We start from the raw sequence: 22,203 nt of genomic DNA, 5'->3' as shown, positions 1-22,203 counted from the left end.
GAGCTTTCGGCGAAGTCTCGGCGAGGCTTTTTGCCACGAAACTTCCGCTACGCCAAGCTGAATCTGTGACGCCTCCCCCTGCTGCGCCGCCACACCCATCTTGGCGCAGGCGATCCACCAAACTGCCAAACTGACCGTGCGCAAGGCTGCGCGGGTCGAAACTTGCATTAAGCCCAAGTTATGCTTCCGCGTCGACACAACGCAAGGGTGCTTGCGGACCCCTTACGTCCTTGCGGACCCCCCTTACGTCCAACGCAAGGGCCTGACGTGCACCTCCCAAAAATCCTAGACGCGCGTCGAGGCAACGCAACACCAATGCAATACCAACGCAGCGGCATTGGCTGTGATTGGTCTGCTAACTACATCCGCTGGAGACCGCTATCCGGTTTCCACTCATAAACACCGCCATTTAAACTTTTAAAAGGCTACTTTTATTGTTTGCACCTCGTTTTATTGTTTGCACCTTCTCGCTTTTGCACAAAGAAATAAAACACCAAGTTCTGAAAAATTGTGGACGTTTAAAGCCGGAAAGTAAACAAATAGGCTATAACGAGGCTAACGACGATATACGTCAAGAGTCTCGGTTGGTCGGTCAGTCTTTACAAATAACAAAGCGCCCTTTACCGGTGTGGCATTGAATTGCATTTCGACACGTAAACCCAACGCAGAACCATCACGGTCTCCAAGCAACTGCGTGGCCGTTGCGTTGCCGTTGCGTTATCACTACGTGGAAGCATAATCAGGGCTTTACGCCGGCTCCGCCACCCTCCGCCACCCTATATAAATACTGTATGTTGGGACCTCAGGGTTTGTGTCTATGAAACAATTCATGGATGCAGATTGAATTGTTTCTGAACATTCAGTTTGGAGCATCCTCCACAACCGCCATCTTGAAACACGCACCCCCCCCCATATAACGCCCACGTGCTTTGTGGATTGTGTAGAGGCCTCCACCTGGGCTCTAAGTCATCAGGCCCTTCAAAATCGGCTACATAAGATAGCGTCCACTAGGGGCCTCCCTCTTCCTTTGTTCAGCTGTTCCACCTCTGAACGCCCGGAAGAATAGCGCCGACTGGTGGCTGTAGCGCGCACACACACACACACACACACACACACACTATAGTATTTAGTTAGATAGGCCACTTAGAATTAGTGTATGTTTATTTGTTTATTGTTAATAAACCCATTTGAAACTTACTGCTGTGTTTATAAATGTTGTGATATAAGAATGAATGATATCAACCTCTTCTTTGCAAAGAATTCACAAATCCTTCAACTGATTGTACTCATATGCTAATAGTTATTTATTATTGGCATTTGAATAGAAACCCCTTTATATTGAGACTGAGAACAGGTTCAGTTATCTTTTCCCTGACATTTTTTAATAATTCTATTGATTTTAATAATATCAATAATTATATTGATATTAATAATTAGCTATTAATAATAGGCCGTGGACCAGGAGGATATCGAGAAGTGTTGCAGGAATTCACGGCCAACATTTTTCTTCAGCTTGAGGAGTTGGTGTTACAGCTGCAGCTTTGCAACCAGTGTGTGTGTTCATGCCTCAATCCATTTAAACAGAGACCAGGGGCCCGTTTCACAAAGCAGGTTCAACAAACTCTGAACCTAACCCTGAACTCTGAGTTGACCAACTCTGAGATGGGCAACTCTGAGTTTTCGGTTTCAGAACAGCAGTTTTGAATTAGTTCAGTCAACTCTGAGTATGTAAACTCTGAGTTACGCGCGTGCCTGCCGACTCTACAAAGCCATCATCAATGGAGCTCCGATACTACGATTCACCATGGCAACGGGGAGAGCGTCATTAGATATTACTGAGTGTTTATGTAGAAAACAAGCTCATCCTGAGAAAGCGGAGCAACGTAACTGCAGCAAAGTAGCGATAGTTGGCGTGGCAGACAATTACTGCCCGATCTAATGTGTATAACTGAATGAAACAGTCTATTGATCTAAAGGTAATAACTCTTTATTTTCCGACAGGCACAGCGACACTGCGGTGTAATGGTTAGCAACGCCGCCCACGGCGCAGGCGACAGTGGTTCAACTCCCGTAGTTCACAAAGTAGCGCACTGAATGAATTATCATTTTCATTGGGTGTTATCCCCCCAGGCACAGAAAGAAAGTGGCGTCAATTGAAAATTAAGCATAAGAATATTGTGCAAATACGTTGACTAAGGCATTTGATTTTAATCATATTTCAAATATTAAACAGTAAATATAAGCAGGTATTTCAACACAGGAATGTACTTAAACATTTCATAAATCTCCCGTTCGCAAAAACACTACCTCCTGAAATGTTGAAAATGTCGGAGAATATTGTTTAGATAATATCTAATGTGATTGGAAGGAAAGGTAATCAAAATTGTCTCCCAACGCAAAGCTGCTAGAATCACTTTTATTTCCATATCGATTAGGTTGATGATGAAAGGACGGCACATTGTTTCAGAGTTGGTTCAGATTCCGGAAAAAGGCGGAGACATGTAGGGAGAAACTCAGGGTTTGTTGAAGCAAACCTGCTAGCGAGCAGGTTAGGTTCACGGAGTATGTTACCCGGGTAACTGACTCAGATTTATGCTGAACTGGCTTTGTGAAACCGAAAAACCAGAGTTTCCCTCATCTCAGGGTTAACTAACTCAAGGTTATCACTAAACCTGCTTTGTGAAACGGACCCCAGTTGTCCCCTATTCTAATCAAAATGTTTTATTGACACTGGACTGTGTCCAATAAAACAGCTTTGTGTTTGATTAGAAAAATAAACACAAAGAAGAATTACCTATAGTAAGCGTCTCTGTGTTTCCTATAACATGAATCTATGAAAAGAAAAATCAGCATTGTGTGGTGATCGGTCAACTTTGAAACAATCAGGTTCAATTTCCTAGACTAGACCTAGATTTAATCTAGACGAGGCCCCTGCAAATCCCTTTGATTTATTGTCTGAGCACAACTATGCTTTGTTTACACTCCACTTTCTCTTTTTTCTTCTGCCTGAATACTGATGCATCGTGTCAAGCTGAGCTAAAGGCCGTCGATCTTGTGTTGTGAATGAATAAGACATTGAGAAATAACCATACAAGGAACATTTGCATGATCACAAGTTGCTGTTCCGTGTCTTTGAAGCCACTTTATAAGCTCCACCCACCGTCTCGTCATCAAATCTAAACCTGTTGTCTCTTTGCATGTGAAGGGACCCATGTGATGGAGGGCTCAGGCAAGATGCTGGTCACCGCTGTAGGAGTCAACTCACAGACGGGCATCATCTTCACCCTGCTGGGTGCCGGAGAAATAGAGGAAGAAGGGAAGGAGAAGAAAGGTGAGTGAAGGAGAGAAACCGACAGAGAGAGAAATGTTTGGACTGTACCGAGAGAAAGAAAGAAAGAAAGAAAGAAAGAAAGAAAGAAAGAAAGAAAGAAAGAAAGAAAGAAAGAAAGAAAGAATTCAAACCCAGGACCGCTGCAGGGGGCCTCGGTACATAGAGCACAGTTAACAAACTGAACTAATTAGTCAGATCTGGTAAGCCTAGTTCCCTTATGATGGGGCAGTCATATTATACAGAGTTTTTGCCAGCTGTCCTTCCTGCATTTGGCAGATGAAACTGTTGCTTTTTGCCTGCATTATATGTTTAACTTCTTCGTATTTCTGTAAGATTATGGTTTTCTCCTCGTACGTGAAATATGCCGCTCCGCTGCCGTAGACTGATCCATGATTGTGATTGGTCAAATGCTGCAAACCCCGCCTCTTTCATGTGCACGTGCTCATAGCTGGAAAGGGAAACCCTGGGTTGACTTAACAAGTTGATAACCAGTGTCGTGTGACCAATTGCCTTTGTTAGGGTTAGTTAAGCTGGATAACTGAAAGATACCCTGGTATGTTGAACTTGCTTCGTAGTATAAGCCTCTGCTCTTGAGATAGTTATTATGTACTCACACACATGGATGGATAACTTATCTGGCGTATCAGACACAGAGCCAGGTGCTCCTGTCACCAAGGGCCCACAACCTCAGGTTGAAATTCATATTTATTCAGTCAAATGACACAAAACCGCTGGAAATGGCCACAAATACCAGCAAAGCAACTACAAAGACACGTTCAGTGACTACAAAAAGACACATACAATCTAATTCAATTTTATTCATAGTGTCATATCACAACAGAAGTTAACCTTCATTGCTAAAAGTATTCGCTCACCCGCCTTGACTCGCATTTGTGAGGTCACACTGATGTTGGAGGGAAGGCCTGGCTCTCAGTCTCCACTCTAATTCATCCCAAAGGTGTTCTATCGGGTTGAGGTCAGGACTCTGTGCAGGCCAGTCAAGTTCATCCACACCAGACTCTCCTCCATGTCTTTATGGACCTTGCTTTGTGCACTGGTGTACAGTCATGTTGGAACAGGAAGGGGCCGTCCCCAAACTGTTCCACAAAGTTGGGAGGATGGAATTGTCCAACATCTCTTGGTACGCTGAAGCATTCAGAGTTCCTTTCACTGGAACTAAGGGGCCAAGCCCAGCTCCTGAAAAACACCCCCACACCATAATCCCCCTCCACCAAACTTTATACGTGGCACAATGCAGTCAGACAAGTACCGTTGTCCTGGCAACCGCCAAACCCAGACTCCTCCATCAGATTGCCAGATGGAAAAGCCTGATTGTTCCCTCCAGAGAACGCGTCTCCACTGTTCAGTCCAGTGAGTCCAGTGGCGGCGTGCTTTACACCACTGCATCCAACACTTCGCATTGCACTTGCTGATGTATGGCTTGGATGCAGCTGATCGCCATGGAAACCCATTCCATGAAGCTCTCTACACTGTTCTTGAGCTAATCTGAAGGCCACATGAAGTTTGGAGGTCTGTAGTGATTGACTCTGCAGAAAGTTGGTGACCTCTGCGCACTATGTGCCTCAGCATCCGCTGACCCCGCTCCGTCATTTTACGTGGTCTACCACTTCTTGGCTGAGTTGCTGTCGTTCCCAATCACTTCCACTTTGTTCTAATCCCACTGACAGATGACTGTGGAGTATTTAGGAGTGAGGACATTTCATGACTGGACTTGTTGCACAGGTGGCATCCTATCACAGTACCACGCTGGAATTCACTGAGCTCCTGAGAGCAACCCATTCTTTCATACATGTTTGTAGAAACAGTCTGCATGCCTATGCTTTTTCTAAGATTCCTGAGTTTGAGGGTAACGTGGTTCCAATTAAAGGGAAGAATTGAGTAATTTTCTCTCTGATAGCTATTGTATTATTAAAAAGGTTCAAGGCCTTACTACTAAGATCTCTAGGAATACATGGCTCAGTAGACCTGTGACTCTTTGTCAGCCTGGATACAGTACTGAAAATAAATCTAGGGTTGTTTTCATTTTCCTCTATTGAAGAGACAGTGTGTAGGAATTACTCCCATCTAGTGGTGAAATTGAATTTTGCATTCAGACGAAAATAGTGCTCTCGAGCGCATCGCTTTGTTGCCACTAGGGTAGCCATTGTGTACCAAGAAGCTATGACAACATGTCATCCAATACCACTTCACCAGTATTCTTTCAGGTGATGAGGTTGATATTTCAAACAAACGTAAGCATGTATAAGTAATTACTCCTCGAGCAAAGTAAGTGATATATGTTGCTATGTTGCGTGGGGGGTTTAGCTCAGGAGGTAGAGCGGGTTGGCTGGCAACTGCAAGATTGCCGGTTCGATCCCCGGCTCCTCCTAGCTGAGTGCCTGAGGGGTATTCCATCAAACTCGCTAATTAAAGCGGCGCTTACCTAGTTAAGCCTGGTTAGAACTAACGCCAACTTCCACTTGCGGCTAAACCCGTTCCATTAACGCATTTCAGCCGCGACTTGTTGAGGCTTATTCAAGCCAGGCTAACGTTGTCTTGTGTTACGCACGTTCACGGGATATGAAGCCAGACCAGAACCGTGAATGTCGAATCATCGAGAAAATGGCAGAAAAGACCAGAGCAAAAATTATTGATGGAACTGTACGAGGAGTACAAACCCATCATAACCAAAAAAGGGAATACTGTAGTGATAAATAAAAATCGCGAGGCTGCTTGGGCAAGAATTGCCGAGCGATTTAATACGGAAGTACCGTTAAGAGTAACATGTTCTAATATAACACTGACTACGTTTTCTCTAATTTGAGGATAGTGTAGAGGTAACGTGCCGGCTGTACATGCGGCCGCCCAGGGTTCAATTCCCATCCATAGTCGTCTCTTTTTCTTTCTTTGGCCGGAACTCTCTCTCTCTCTCTCTCTCTCTCTCTCTCTCTCTCTTTCTCTCTTTTTTTTTTAGATAGGCCTAGTAAATGCATCTACATTGACCAACTCATTTATCTCAACAATTCAATGAATACATTCAATGAACCTATTAATGAACTCACCTGAAAGGAATTTATGTGGCTGAAAATTGCAAGCAGCAATGCCTTTGTCATTGGGATCTATAACATGCTATTAATAATAACATCTTCATATCTATCATGTTTTTGCAAGTTATATTTGGGTTCTGGGGAAATTGTATGACATATTTATCATAGTTAAAGTAAAATGTTGGTCTAATTCTCTGATCTAAAGACAATTATGCAATCAAAAAAAAATTATTTGTAAGACGTCCTGGCCGGGATGTGAACACGGACTGCCTGCACCTGGGGGCAGGTGAACACAAGAAATAGATATGTATTTAGATAGTCGGTGTTCAGGAAATAAACGATTTATTCATATTTTTTAATTGCAAGCATGTATTCTTAGACACTTGATGCAAATATAGTTTGTACTTCATATATGTAATTTTTGGTCTTTCACGTGATGAAATCACGAGGACTAGGCTTGGCGGAACCTTCTGCTGGTACAGTTGTTTCCGACAGACGGACTTCTCTGAAACCCCCGCTAAAGTAAGCCTGATGGTGAGCCTGCCCCGGAGCAGGCTAGTTTGGTCGGATAAATTCCCATGGTTACTTAGCGGAGAGTCCCTCAAGTCACGTTGATGGAACGCAACTCTCGCTAAAGGTAGCGGGGCTTATCGAAATAAGCCCGGCTTTGCGCTTAGCGAGTTTGATGGAATACCCCTCTGGTGTCCCTGAGCAAGACACCTCACCCTAATTGCTCCTGACGAGCTGGCTGTCGCCCTGCGTGGTTGACTCCGCCGTCGGTGTGTGAATGTGTGTGTGAATGGGTGAATGTCAGTCATTCCTGTAAAGCGCTATATAAATGAGGCCATTTACCATTTTATGTTTTTATTGGTTGATATTTGGTAGCCTTCCATTACTATGTCGTAGCCTATAACATCGGCTAACAACTAGACACACAACAAACACAAACGAATGTTACTAAAGTGTATATATTGCTCTACAACAAAGCTGGGTAAAAGTTGCTCTCCATGAGCTCCAGGGGGACAGTGTGACGTGGGCGCACCGTTGTCCGGGAATGGATGCTTCACAGGCGGATGAAAAAGTGGGTAAATGCTGTTTTCCGCCCCAGGGGAGAGCCAGTCCTGTGCATGCAACCTGCACATCCGAATGCGCCTCTCGCTGATGTGATCTCCTTCACGCTGGCTCTGAACGAAATCGCGTTTAGCCGTTTTTGTCGCTCACGGAGGTTATAGTCTTCAAAATGGCGGAACGACATGGAAGCCTCATGAGGACTTACCCTTCCAATGTAAATACAGATAAGAAATTCTTCACTTATGAGGATAAATCATATTATCGGCAGAGGTAATTCTACACTTATGAAGACCTATTTATAAAATGTTACACACTGTCCCTTTAAAGATGAGTAGTAGGCTGCTCTGGCCTTATGGAGAGCCTTCATATAAGTGTTAAGACTGTCTTGCCAGAAGGCGGAATGAGAAGTTATACCATGGAGCTAACTTCCTTTATTTTATAGTTTTATAACTAACTACAAAGACACGTTCAATGACTACATAAAGACACAGCAACTACAAAGACACGTACAATACCTCCACCACTGGGACCACTGGGGGCACTGGTACCACTGGGACCACTGGTACTGGGACCACTGGTACTGGGACCACTGGGGGCACTGGGACCACTGGGACCACTGGTACTGGGACCACTGGGGGCACTGGTACTGGGACCAATGGTGCTCAAGAATGGGGTGTTGCCATCTTGAAAGTGAGAAAACCTCTGAAGCATGCTGGGATCCAACAAATGACTTAAAAATATGAAGCTTATTTGAAGAAAAACAAGCTTCTAGCCTGTTTTGCGCTCAGCCTCTGAGGGCTGGATCCTTGTAGATCCTTCAGTCATGTCATTTACAGGAGCTCATACATTATTCATAACATTCTACATGGTGGGTTTGCTGTGGGCCGATGTCATTTCATGCTCGTCTACAATCAAACAAACACGTTCACGACTGGACTTTTTTATTCTTCCCTCTTTGCTCTCTTCTGTTTTCCCGTTTTGACCAAATCCTCTTTCACGTGCCCTAACCCCCCTCCCCCCCCCTCCCCCCCAGAGGACAGTCCTCAGTATCAGTATCTCGTCTCCACAGATGCCAGTTTCAACACAGTCACCAATGGTATGTGAGCACATGGTTGTCTGTAGTCCCGCCCCTTTCCTCAGCCAGCACACAGTGACCTATGATGGAGCACACGTGACACGTCTCTCCCGACCCGCCGTCTGTACACGTTTCCTTTATTCTTCCCTGTAGTCGTGTTTCTTTGTCCTTCACTGTGAATAGAGACTCATATGAACATTTCATGTCACCATTATCCTGACCAAAATAATTGCGATTCAAATATGAAATATGAATTAAAATGGAACTAAAACAAACAAAGTAAAATCACGAGGAACAAATATTTATGTTGCGTCACAGAGAGAACACTACATTTTTAACAAAAAATAAGAAATGGCAACATGTGTTTTTACTTCTGCAACACTGTACACTGTGCGTTAACTCACCTTTATATTAGGGCTGTCGGTAAACAAACATGGGGACAACTTCTCTTCTTTGAGCACAACACGTGCTCCTTTAATATCCATTTCTCAAGAGAACAACACAGCACTGCGCAGGTACTACATCACCTGTGCACAGATATCACTCCACCAATTAAAGGGATGGTGTACCACCTTAAAATAAATGAAGGAATTTGTCATTATAAATAACTCTTAACAGGAATATATCTCATCTTACATGTTTCCCCTTCTTCAGATGAAATGTCCTAGTTTCAAAAGGTCATATAAAATAAATCTCATCTCACTCTTCCATGATACTTTGGCTGTAATGTTAACGTCTCCACCGTGATGGAGAACCAGAGGATGATGATATTCATGATGATCCTAATGATGAAGATTCACCACGATGAACTTATTGCGTGTGTTTTTTAAATTCTCTGGTCCCGACTTCTCTCTCATACATCTGCCTTTGTGTTCCCGACCTCTGTGTGTTTTGATCTGTCTGTGTGTGTGTGTGTGTGTGTGTGTGTGTGTGTGTGTTGACATCTGTATGTGTTGACCTGTGTGTGTGTGTGTGTGTGTGTGTGTGTGTGTGAGTTGACCTATGTGTGTGTGTGTGTGTGTGTGTTGACCTCTGTGTGTGTTGACCTGTGTGTGTATGTGTGTGTGTGTGTGTGTGTGTGTGTGTGTGTGTGTGTTGACCTTTGTGTGTGTATTGACCTCTGTGTGTGTTTCCCCTCAGGGAAACAGCCGGATGGAGCTGTGGAGAACAACCAGAACAAAGGTAACGCTCACCACGTATTCACATGCAGGACGAGCTCACGTCATCTGCAGGTCCAGTCACAAGAGTGTGTGTGTATGTGTGTGTGTGTGTGTGTGTGTGTGTGTGTGTGTGTGTGTGTGTGCGTGTGTGTGTGTGTGTGCGTGTGTGCGTGTTTGTGTGTGTGTGTGTTTCCCAGCCAAGAAACTGGATGGGGGTGTTGCCATGGAGATGCAACCCCTGAAAAGTGCAGAGGGAGGGGAGGTGGAGGACAGAGAGAAGAAGAAGACCAGCGTCCCGAAGAAAGAGAAGAGTGTGTTGCAGGGAAAACTCACCAAACTCGCAGTTCAAATCGGCAAAGCAGGTAAAGAACACACAACCTTCGACACAAACATGAACACACAACCATCGACACTTAGACCGTCATAGACCATGAAGGCCGCAACTGACGTAGACCGTGAAGGATGTGACCCACGTAGACCGTGAAGGACCTTGAAGGCCGCGGATGCTTAATTGAGATGCAGTGACTGGGTAGAGTCTGAACTCTTCCACAGAGTTTCCTGGATGAGGGCGAGCGAAGGTCTTTCTGGATTCCAGTCATGAATTGTGGGAGTTGTGTGAAACTTTGCTTGTTCGGTGCGAAGATTCAAACTTGTTGCGATGTCGCATTTCTGTTTAATATGAGACATATAATAGGGAATATTCTCAGGTGTGATGGAATGCCATTGTTGACTCAGCAGGCAAGCAGCGCTGCAGATCTCAGACCAGAACAAGTCTGATCCCTTTTGACTCTCCTCCACAGGTCTGGTGATGTCAGCCATCACCGTCATCATCCTGGTGCTGTACTTTGTCATCAACACATTTGTCGTTGAAGGTCAGCGTTCACCTCTCTCAATTCCTGTCACATGTCACTCGTGTCGGTCTATGGACCAGTCTGCCCAGACTCACTCTGTGTTTTGCAGGTCACACGTGGCTGACAGAGTGCACTCCAGTCTACATCCAGTACTTTGTCAAGTTCTTCATCATTGGAGTGACCGTGCTGGTGGTGGCTGTCCCAGAAGGCTTACCTCTCGCCGTCACCATCTCTCTGGCTTACTCTGTCAAGGTAGACCCCCACTCAGTCCACTGAACGCCCCCAAAACCACCGGCACACAGAGCACGTTGGAACAACTGGGGGAAGGAACTAGAATCTCTCTGAGCCGAGTCTTCAGACTGTCTAGCTGTTGAAATCCAAACGAGAGATGATAGAATGTTGATACTACTGCTCTGAGATCAGGGATTAAAGATCATGTATTGTCAGTTGTAGCTCATTAATGCTGCACTAGAAAAACAGAACCAAACAGAGTTTCATTCCTGTAGTTGGTTTTGTGAATCTGCATCAGGATGAATGTCAACAGCAGCAACAAAAATAGTTCTCAGGTCAGTCAACATGGCCGACATCATGACAATAAACCTCCTACATCAGGGAAACATCGCCAATTAGCCCCAACATGTCAAAGTCCACCTGGTCTCAGCCTGACCCAGGATGAATCCAGGATGGAGCAGGTCTCAAAACATGTGGGACTAACAGTCAGCCGCCAAAATCGTATTTCGTCCTGACATCACACAGCCAGGAGCATGCTGAATAGTGGAGTAGCCTTAGGTCCTAGTTCAGTTAGCGGCAAGTCCAGCGGTTCTGGCTGGTGGATTGGCCATGGACGGAGATGGTCTCAAGTTCCGCTGCTCTTAACCCCACCTTCACACTTCCTTAATGATGATCAGCTTGCAGTCAGAGCAGTGAGAGCCACGTGGCCTTCTGGTGATACCCTGAGGACCCAGGTTTGGGCCTTGGGGAGCTCCACATATCGGCAGTACCTGTTGCTCAGTAGACCCTCCTACAGTCCACATGTCAAAGTGTCCTTGAGTGAGACAGTGCACCCCAAGTTCCTCCCCAGGTGCCTCACAGATCAATGAGGTCAGGTTTCATGTATGTATCTGCTGGACTGTAATGAAGTAGAAGTAATTGGAGCCCAGTCCACTTCTAAAGCAGCAATCTTCCCTGAATCAGGTTGTATACAAAAACCATTCAGATCCATAAGTCCAGAGTGCTGAGCATTGAAGGTGTGTATGAATCCTCCTCACACAAGTCACACGAGTCACACAGTAACTCATCAGTCCAGCTTACATTCATCATCACAGGTGCACGGGTCCTGGTCCAGGTTCCTTCTGTGTGTGTTCTCCCTGTGACATGCAGGGTGGGGATTGGTTAACAAAAGACTAAATATCCTGTAGTGTGGATGTTGTCTGTCTGTGTGTCGACCCTGTGATTGGCTGGTTACCTGTCCAGGTGAATGCTGGTTCATAATGGAGTCATTGTCATTCTTGACACACGCCAGGGTAATCAGAATTTACACTGCAGCTCACCTCTCCTCTGTCCCTCTGTACTTCTGTCCCTCTGTCCATCTGTCCTCCTGTACTTCTGTCCTCCTGTCCATCTGTCCTCCTGTACTTCTGTCCGTCTGTCCTTCTGTCCCTTTGTCCGTCTGTCCCTCTGTCCTCCGTCTGTCCAACATCACTGTCTTATCTATAGAAAATGATGAAGGACAACAATCTTGTTCGCCACCTGGATGCATGTGAGACGATGGGCAACGCCACGGCCATCTGCTCCGACAAGACCGGCACCCTGACCACCAACCGCATGACTGTGGTCCAGACCCACATCGGTGAGAGCAGAATGATAATACATACATGTCTGTGCTGATGATCAGTGTAACTCAGATGAAAACATCATGTGATGCTAATGTTACATTCTCAGAAGCATCCCGACCATAATGTGCCTCAACTTTTACTTCCTAAAATGTCCTCACACAGTTGTATGGTTCATTTATCGTGATTGTTCAATTAGAAAAATGTGAATGTAAATACAGACAAAATAAAGAATGCGATCTGATGCAGTGAAGGTGTGAACAGACTGTCTGGGCCGGTTTGCACTCTGTGCAGGCACCTCTTGTCACCAATATCAGTGACAAGAGGTGTGAAGTCTGGGTGGTTAGTAGAGTCCTCCTGTCCTGGACCCTGAACATCACATGATACTCTGCAATGTGTCCAGTCAGGATGCTTTCTGTTTTATATCAGTGATTCCTGTAGGGGGGCTGCTGTGGCCCCCTAGTGGGACTTAAGAGTGGATTGGTTAATATATTTATTGTTTCACCACACTTCTAGCATAACGGTACAACACGCTTAGCGACATAACGACATTATGCTCTTAGCGGCATAGCGGCATAGGGACATAACGCGCTTTGCGTCATTACGACAGAATGACATAACAAGCTTAGCAACATAACGACATTACTCGCTTAGCGACATAGTGACATAACGACATAGCACACTTTGAGACATAGCGACATAATGCATTAATCGTTATTACAACATAACACGCTTAGCGTTTTAACAACATAACGACATAATGCACTTCGCAACATTACGACATAACATGCTTTGCGACATAGCAACATAAACGCGTGGTAGACATGTGAAAATGTTGTTGTTGCCCAGGTGACGTGCACCACCGTGTGGTGCCAGACCCTGGACAGATCAACCCCCGGACGCTGGATCTATTAGTCAACGCCATAGCTATCAACAGCGCCTACACCTCCAAGATCCTAGTGAGTCCTGATACCATTCTTCAGCCTTTGTTCTGATGATCCTTGTTAATTTCCTGTTGCCTCATCAGTCTTCTTCTCTTTCCCCTTTCCTGACTCCGGCCCTGATCTACCCCCCTGACTTACTCCAACCATCCTCTGTACCAGCCGCCTGATGTGGAGGGGGGTCTGGCTAAGCAGGTGGGCAACAAGACAGAGTGTGGCCTGCTGGGATTTGTATTAGACCTCCAGCAGGACTACGCCCCAGTCAGAGAGCAGATCCCTGAGGAGAGACTGTACAAGGTAGGGAACCATGCAAGCATCCCACTTCATCCTATAATATATTCATATTTAATATACATCCTGCAAACACATTTCCACAAGTAAATGAATGAATAAACACATTGAAATAGTAGAATTGTACAATAAAACTCCACGGTTTGGCCATATTTACTATATGGACACATTTGATGTCACAGTTTGAAGCTCGAGTGCAAGGTACCCCCCCCCCCCCCCAAACTAACTACTTTTAAAATGCTTGTTTTCTGAATGGAGTCTGGTTGATGGGTGCTAGGCTGTGCTAACATTGTAGCTGCTCCATCAACACTCTAAATAAGGTCATCTAGACATAAATACGGCAGCGACCTTGCTGTTTGGACAACATTTGGTTCCTCCAAGTTTATCATTGAGCACCGTCAGGAGGACAATCTCAATGCTGATTGGCTCTAGAGACAGAGTCACACAAATGTATCGCTCGAGATGAAATATTTCAACCTTTGTAAATATGCTAATAATGCTTAATTTGCGCTGCCTGGCTCTAATTTGCGTCCTGTTCCCATCTTGCATTAACATTGTATGTAGCTGCACATTGACAGAAGATCTTGCTATCATGTTGGAGATGTGAGAAACAGAGCCTGATTCTTTTGAAAGGGGCCAATCTTATTAGAATCTGACATTTTACATGATTCTTGCTGCTCTAGTTTGTTGAAGGCTCTTTTCTCTCCACTGTCCCTCTCTCAGGTCTACACATTCAACTCGGTCCGTAAGTCCATGTGCACAGTGATCAAACTACCTGATGGTTCTTTCCGCCTCTACAGCAAAGGAGCCTCTGAGATCATGTTAAAGAAGTGAGTTAGAGGGGGTCAAAGTAATCCTCAGGGTTTAAGGTTTGAAGCTAGGAGTCTCACTCTGCTCTGCTCAGGTGTTCCTACATCCTCGATGCCAACGGAGAAGCGCGAGCGTTTCGTCCTCGTGACAGAGACGAGATGGTCAAGCAGGTGAGACACCATGCAGAACAGCATCTTAGTCGTTGGAGCGTTTTGATGCCGACTTGAGTCACCGTTCAGTTAGCAAACATGATGCAGAAATTCACTCCGTTTGTTTATTTATTTAAAAAATTCTAAACATTCAACAGTTGCTCACTGGCCATATTACTTACTTATGTTGAACACGTCCTCCTGTGTGAACAGCAGTCAGGTGGAACTGATCACATGGATTATGGTTCACTATTTAGTCTGTCATTCCAGCATGCACAGCTTCAGGGTCCTGGTCTACATAAATGGAACGGGCCAGAATATCCTGACATGTCAGAATAGCTGTTGCTCTTAATGGCTGCCAAAAGAACGTGGCGGTGCTTCACCTAAAATTATGCTTTGGTCTCCTGGGAAACCGGCATCAGCGTGACGTAACAGCCGTAGTTACAATCACACACAACACCATCAGTTCACTCCGAGATTTAGCAGACCTGATCCACATCCAGCAGGTCTTATCCACATCCATCCGATCTGATTCATATTCAGCAGATCTGATACACATCCAGCAGATCTGATACACATCCAGCAGATCTGCCTCCATGACCTTATGATGAACACACATTTTGTTCCAGCTCAGTTGTTCGGTTTGCATTATCATGTGTCACCACATCATCACATGAGGGTCAGCTAGGCTATTTCCTTCAGGCTCAGTCACAGAGAGTTCACACGAAGGTCACCAAAATGTCTTCTGACATGTGGATTCTGTGGACCCCTTTCTGACCGTGGCTATGATAATGATGTCTCATCGAAAGGTGATCTAGCAGATGGCGTGTGATAATGATAACGATGACTCATCAACAGGTGATTGAGCCGATGGCGTGTGATAATGATAACGATGACTTATCAACGGGTGATCGAGCCGATGGCATGTGATAATGATAACGATGACTCATTGACGGGGGATCGAGCAGATGGCGTGTGATAATGATAACGATGCCTCAGTGATGGGGGATCGAGCCGATGACGTGTGATAATGACAACGATGACTCATCGATGGGTGATCGAGCCGATGACGTGTGATAATGATATGATGACTCATCAACGGGTGATCGAGCTGATGACGTGTGATAATGATAACGATGACTCATCGACGGGTGATCGTGCCGATGACATGTGATAATGATAACGATGACTCATCGACCAGTGATCAAGCCGTTGGCATGTGATAATGATAATGATGACTCATCAACGGGTGATCGGGCCGATGTGTGTGACAATGATAACGATGACTCATCGACTGGTGATCGGGCCGATGACGTGTGATAATGATATCGATGACTCATCGACGGGTGGTCGAGCCGATGACGTGTGATAATGATAACGATGACTCATGGACGGGTGGTCCAGCCGATGACGTGTGATAATGATATGATGACTCATCGACGGGTGATCGAGCTAATGACGTGTGATAATGATAACGATGACTCATCGACGGGTGATCGTACCGATGACATGTGATAATGATAACGATGACTCATCGACCGGTAATCAAGCCGATGGCATGTGATAATGATAATGATGACTCATCGACAGGTGGTCCAGCCGATGACGTGTGATAATTATAACGATGACTCAACGACGGGCGATCAAGCCGATGGTGTGTCATAATGATAATGATGACTCAACAACGGGCGATCAAGCTGATGGCTTGTGATAACGATGACTCATCGACTGGTGATCAAGCCGATGCGTGTGACAATGATAACGATGACTCATCGACAGGTGATCGAGCCAATGACGTGTGATAATGATAACGATGACTCATCGACTGGTGATCGAGCCAATAACGTATGATAATGACAAAGATGACTCATCGACGGGTGATCGAGCCGATGACGTGTGATAATGATATAATGACTCATCGATGGGTGATCAAGCCGATGGCGTGTGATAACGATGACTCATCGACTGGTGATCAAGCCGATGCGTGTGACAATGATAACGATGACTCATCGACGGGTGATCGAGCCGATGACGTGTGATAATGATAACGATGACTCATCGATGGGTGATCGAGCCGATGACGTGTGATGATGATAACGATGACTCATCGACGGGTGATCGAGCCGATGGCGTGTGATAATGATAACGATGACTCATCGACAGGTGATCGAGCCGATGGCGTGCGAGGGCTTGAGGACCATCTGCATTGCATACCGGGAGCTGCCATCCAACCCGGAGCCGGACTGGGAGAACGAGGCGGAGATAGTGACGGAGTTGACCTGCATTACCGTGGTCGGGATCGAAGACCCTGTGAGGCCAGAGGTGGGTCACCATGGACTTTGTGTGTGTGTGTTATGACCATAGCTCAAGGAAGTCTTTTATATACTGTTTCATAGCATCTTTGACATACATATATATATATATATATATATATATATATATATATATATATATATGTGGCGGTTCAAGGGGTGGGACCAAAAGAAATAATTAAATGAATAAAAGGGAATTTACTAAATCTATCATTTCTATAACTTAAACCGACAACGCCACCTGGGGGGTTTCACCCCAGGACCTTTAAAGTGAAATTTAAGTATAATCAATAAAACAAAAAGGACACAGGTACGTAACTCAAAATGGCAGGAGACGTGGTTCAATAAATTATAACAATCAACTTTATTTTCACCACCAATATTGCAAGTTTAAAAGTCTAAGGGGCAATGGGGGAATAAAGGGTTCCTGTACGATGAGAAGACACAGCAGGGAGGGGTAGGAGGGGAAGGAAATCCTTCAAGTTAAAGAGCACCCCATTCACACGTGAAACAACTCTATAACTATAATTATAGACTATTATGACTATGATGTGTAGAGAAAACAAACCAAAAGGTGTCACACAGCACGCAGAGGGAAACCATCACCCAGGGACACCACCTCCACCGCTGGCTCTCAGATGCTAGGAACAGGAAACAAAAAGGGGACAATTAATAAGAGAACCACCATAGACAATAAACACAATCAAATAAACAAATAATATTATAACAGTTATCAAGAAAAACCAAGAAAACAATCAACAGAAATTCTAAATCTGATGGTTCACCTGGGCCCCGTCATAACCCCTTGATTCACACACTCACATACACACTCACACTCAACACGTTTCTCTCATCCACACCCGCTCGCACATACACACATTCACACACACACACAGACACCAAACAACCACGAGTCCTCGTGGTGCAGCCGCTCTGTCCGTGACTGAGGATGGGGCAGAGGGAGCGTTTGCAGGCAGCAGGTGTCGCAATCTATAGCGAGCAGAGAACGCGCCGAGGCGCAACGTGGAGCAGCGGTGAGCTCCACCGACAATTAAAAAGTCAGTGGAGTCTACAGTCTTCACCGAGTCGCGGCTCGACTCGAGGCCCGGCGAAGCAGCAGTGATCCCAGGCTACTTATCTTTAATGTGTCCAGGCAGTAGTAGACTATTTTGCAGGCGTCCTTGTGACCAACCAAGGAGGGAGAATGTACAGCTCCATGGCAAATGGAGCGTCTCAGGTCCGCGGATGGGGCGTCCGGAAGCTTAGTCCTCCAGTCACAGGTGCGCCCTGAAACGGGGACAGCAACCGCGGTCACAGCCCCCCGTTGTGTGGAAGCGAAGGCCCCAACTCAGTGCCAGGGAGCAAGAGGAAGAGAGGGGGGGCTAGAGCCTCCCTATATACCCTCACTCCCCTACCTCATAGGCCAACCAACTCGCATCAATTAAGGAGGCAGAATTTACCCCCAAAGGGTGGTGAGATAATTAAAGCTGCACAAATGGATTTAGATGTTTTGGATCTTTGATTATTTTAGCTCTTTGCACCTCAAATATAATAATCCAACTATAAAATAGCGTAAACAACCTTTTATTGTCACACAGTGAACGCTCCCCATCCTAGTAACAGGAACAGCCTCGGGGGCAGGGTTGGGTTTTGGTGCCTTGCTCAAAGTCTGGTGTCCGATACAGGTCTCATTGATATCGGATGTTGGTCTCATTTATTTACTTATAGTTTATCCTGTGGTCCACATTTAAAAACATCCAATAAACAATTCAGTTCAGACATAAGACACACAGTTTAATAGAGACGAACATGAATATGTATGAATAAAAACTCTCAACATAACATGAGCATAGCTTCCTCCAAATATCACCATAATGAAGTCAAAGTTACAGTGAGATGATGCCTTCAGGGACGACTGAGTGAGATTCACCTTTGTGTGACAGCTTTGTGTTTTCCTGCTGCCTCGCAGGTACCTGACGCCATCCGTAAGTGTCAGCGTGCCGGCATCACGGTGCGGATGGTGACGGGTGACAACATCAACACGGCGAGGGCCATCGCTGCTAAATGTGGCATCATCCACCCGGGGGACGATTTCATCTGTCTGGAGGGCAAAGACTTCAACCGGCGAATCAGGAACGAGAAGGGAGAGGTGAGTCAAGTGGGTCACTACAGAGACGAGAAGAATGAACCCAATAACCTGTAGTGGGAGGAGCCTCACACCTAGCCTCTAGTAAATCAGATCAGTCTGAGTACAGGTGACCCCAGAACAAGTTTCATTGTTACGCACAAAAACAACAAGGTTCCTTGTATGTGATGTCACAGTGATGGTGATGATGATGGTGATGGTGATGGTAACTCTTCATCCCTCTTGCTCTCTATCTGAAAAACAGATTGAACAGGAACGTATTGATAAAATCTGGCCCAAACTGCGGGTGCTGGCCCGATCCTCGCCCACCGACAAACACACGCTGGTCAAAGGTGAGCCCCCCCCCCACACACACACACACACACACCAGAGATGGGGGACTCAAGTCTAGTGACTTGACTCGAGCCAAACTTAAGTCGCCAGATAGAGGACTTGTGACTTGCTTGATCAACAGTGAGAAAATACTTGACTTGACTTGGACTTGCATGAAATGACTCGACAAGTCATTGCTGTCTTGGTTAATTGGTGAATAATATTAAAAAATATATTTTCGATTTGATGTTTCCTGTTGCATGTGGGCGAACCTGGCAACCGGTAATCTATCTACTACATGATGCGCCCGCCCATCTAACAGTAGAGCGGCCGGGGTTTGAAGGATGGAGGGAGGCGGTGCTACCAGTTCTGCTGCTGTCACAGCAGGCGCGCCGGAAGCACCGGTGCCACTTTTCACAGGAATCCGGCCCGCGACAGAATGGGAATGGGATGTTTTGGGTCATGTGATATGGTTGTGACCCTGTGACGTCTTTGCAGTTGGCTGCTAAGTCGGACACAATTCTAGCCATCATGCATCGCTTTCAACCCACAATCCATCACGTTACATCAAGTTGAATTCCCCTAATGGCTGCGTTTCGGATCGCATGCATTTGCTCCTATGCATGCACGAGACTTGAGAGGATCCGCCGGAACTCGTCATAAACACGCCAAGTTCCCACCAAGTCTCGTGCATGCATAGGCGCAAATGCATGCGATCCGAAACGCAGGCATTAGGGGAATTCAACTTGATGTAGCCGCCTGCAGCGCGCTACCCAACATGATGGATTGTGGGTTGAAAGCGATGCATGATGGCTAGAATTGTGTCCGACTTAAGGTATGTGTCCACAGGCAGCGGTGTTTCCCCGCGTCCCATTAATTGGCTGCGTTTCGGATCGCATGCATTTGCGCCGATGCATGCACGAGACTTGAGAGGATCCGCCGGAACTCGTCATAAACACGTCAAGTTCTCACCACGTCAAGTCGGACACAGGTGCACTTCACTGACTTTTTTTATTTTTTTTTTATTTAAACTTTATTAATAATTATATACATAACAAACGGGCTGCACGGTGGTGTAGTGGTTAGCACTCTCGCCTCACAGCAAGAGGGTCCCGGGTTCGATCCCCGGGTCGGCCCCGGGTTCCTTCTGTGTGGAGTTTGCATGTTCTCCCTGTGTAAGCGTGGGTTCTCTCCGGGTTCTCCGGCTTCCTCCCACAGACCAAAGACATGCAGGATGGGGATAGGTAAATTGGTGACTCCAAATTGCCCTTAGGTGTGAATGTGAGCGTGTATGGTTGTTTGTCTATATGTTAGCCCTGTGATAGACTGGCGTCCTGTCCAGGGTGTACCCTGCCTTCGCCCAATGACAGCTGGGATCGGCTCCAGCCCCCCCCGCGACCCTGAATACAGGATAAGCGGTAGAAAATGGATGGATGGATATACATAAAAAAAACTGTCGAGCCAAGGGAAACTTCACGGACTTTGCACAAAGAATATGGTCTACCCAGTGGCGCTGGCTTTCTTCGTCGCTGATGAATTCGAGCCGAGGCATTTGAACTCCCCTTGTTGACGGAGGCTGAGGAATTTTCTCACGTGGGAAATACCACGTGATAATTCTAACCAACTAGGGCAACGTTGAGGGGAGTGTCTTATGTCTGCACTTATTTCAGACCATCTGCACAGAAAAGCATGCAGAGGGAGGTACCCTGGAGATACCGCAAGTTTTTAAAGTCATGTGACATGTCGCAAAGGGAAGTTATCACCAGCATTTCTGACGTTTTTTTCCCAGAAAGCCTGGTTTTGCGAGGCAAATGCATGCGCATGCATGATTCGAAACGCGCCTATAGTCTATGTGAAAAGCCGTGCAATGCATTCTGGTAGCGTCGCGGCGTCCAATCAGGTGCAGCCATGAAGTGGTTGTAGCAAGGAGCGCCTGTCAATCATCCTCTAGTGGCAGCCCACCAAGCGTGCAATACTGGGAAGCGGCGCGTCCACTCGCGTTTAAAATCGCCCCACTAGAGGATGATTGACAGGCGCTCTCCTTCGTACAATCACGTGCACACTTCATGGCTGCACCTGATTGGACGATCGCTTTCACAGCTGTCCTGTCTGCTCCGGAGTTCACGCAGACCAACATGGCGGCTCGTTTGGAAACTTTCTCTTGTTTTACGAAAATAGTTCACCGGAAGGTGTTTCTGAAAACATTTAAAGCGAGAAATAAGCTATGCAATTGCTGAATCTGTCTTTATTTTAGATTGACAACATTCAGTTTACAAGGTTTTCGCGAGCGTTCCCGAGGCGGCGAGTCGAGCCCGGTGCCTCTGATTAGCATAAAGTAGATTTGACTTCAACTTTATGCAAATGAGGAGCGGCCAACTCGCGTGCTGTCTCTCGACATTCGCCGCGACGCTACCAGAATGCATTGCACGGCTTTTCATATAGACAATAGGCGAATTCGACTTGATGTAGCCGCCTGCAGCGCGCTACCTAACGTGATGTATTGTGGGTTGAAAGCGATGCATGATGGCTAGAATTGTGTCCGACTTAGCAGCCGACTGCAAAGACGTCACAGGGTCGCGACCATATCACGTGACCCAAAACATCACGGGAACAAGTTTTTAAGAGCCGCTTCTTGCAGCGCGGTCTACGACGGCTGCAACCGGCATGTCCACACCTCCGCTACAGTGGAATGGTTCTCATTGGTTAAAAGTTCAATGACGTGTGTTCAGGTCCGCACTCGGCGGCCACCTTGTGGTGAAATGATTTAATGATTTGCCTTTTTATTTTGGTCGCATTGATCTCATGGCTTGATCTAAAGTTCTGTGCATTGTGTTGTGAGTAGGCCTATTTATATGATGTGAGGTCTGGTTAATAC

General features: G+C 46.0%; 1 protein-coding gene and 1 long non-coding RNA gene across 5 annotated transcripts in view; one reads left to right on the top strand and one right to left on the bottom strand.

Moving 5' to 3' along the window:
• Positions 1-22,203, bottom strand: part of LOC311017226 — a 159,487-nt gene that overhangs the window by 53,241 nt on the left and 84,043 nt on the right. The window lies entirely within an intron of this gene.
• Positions 1-22,203, top strand: part of atp2b3b (ATPase plasma membrane Ca2+ transporting 3b) — an 82,428-nt gene that overhangs the window by 37,194 nt on the left and 23,031 nt on the right. For 3 of the 4 annotated variants that reach the window (XM_084015373.1, XM_084015370.1, XM_084015372.1), the window contains 14 exons: positions 3,206-3,331; positions 8,483-8,545; positions 9,665-9,706; positions 9,882-10,046; positions 10,485-10,556; positions 10,645-10,787; positions 12,252-12,384; positions 13,217-13,326; positions 13,471-13,605; positions 14,323-14,429; positions 14,504-14,579; positions 16,722-16,880; positions 18,840-19,019; positions 19,261-19,348. In XM_084015373.1, the coding sequence (XP_083871499.1) occupies positions 3,206-3,331; positions 8,483-8,545; positions 9,665-9,706; positions 9,882-10,046; positions 10,485-10,556; positions 10,645-10,787; positions 12,252-12,384; positions 13,217-13,326; positions 13,471-13,605; positions 14,323-14,429; positions 14,504-14,579; positions 16,722-16,880; positions 18,840-19,019; positions 19,261-19,348 (1,599 nt within the window). The remainder of the gene's footprint in view (positions 1-3,205; positions 3,332-8,482; positions 8,546-9,664; positions 9,707-9,881; positions 10,047-10,484; positions 10,557-10,644; positions 10,788-12,251; positions 12,385-13,216; positions 13,327-13,470; positions 13,606-14,322; positions 14,430-14,503; positions 14,580-16,721; positions 16,881-18,839; positions 19,020-19,260; positions 19,349-22,203) is intronic. The other variant, XM_084015371.1, reaches the window with a different exon arrangement.

This window comes from Eutrigla gurnardus (genome assembly GCF_963514095.1).
Source record: "Eutrigla gurnardus genome assembly, chromosome: 8".
Taxonomy (NCBI): Eukaryota; Metazoa; Chordata; class Actinopteri; order Perciformes; family Triglidae; genus Eutrigla; species Eutrigla gurnardus.
Note: the sequence above shows the minus strand (reverse complement) of the source record. Positions and strands in the feature narration are given on the sequence as shown.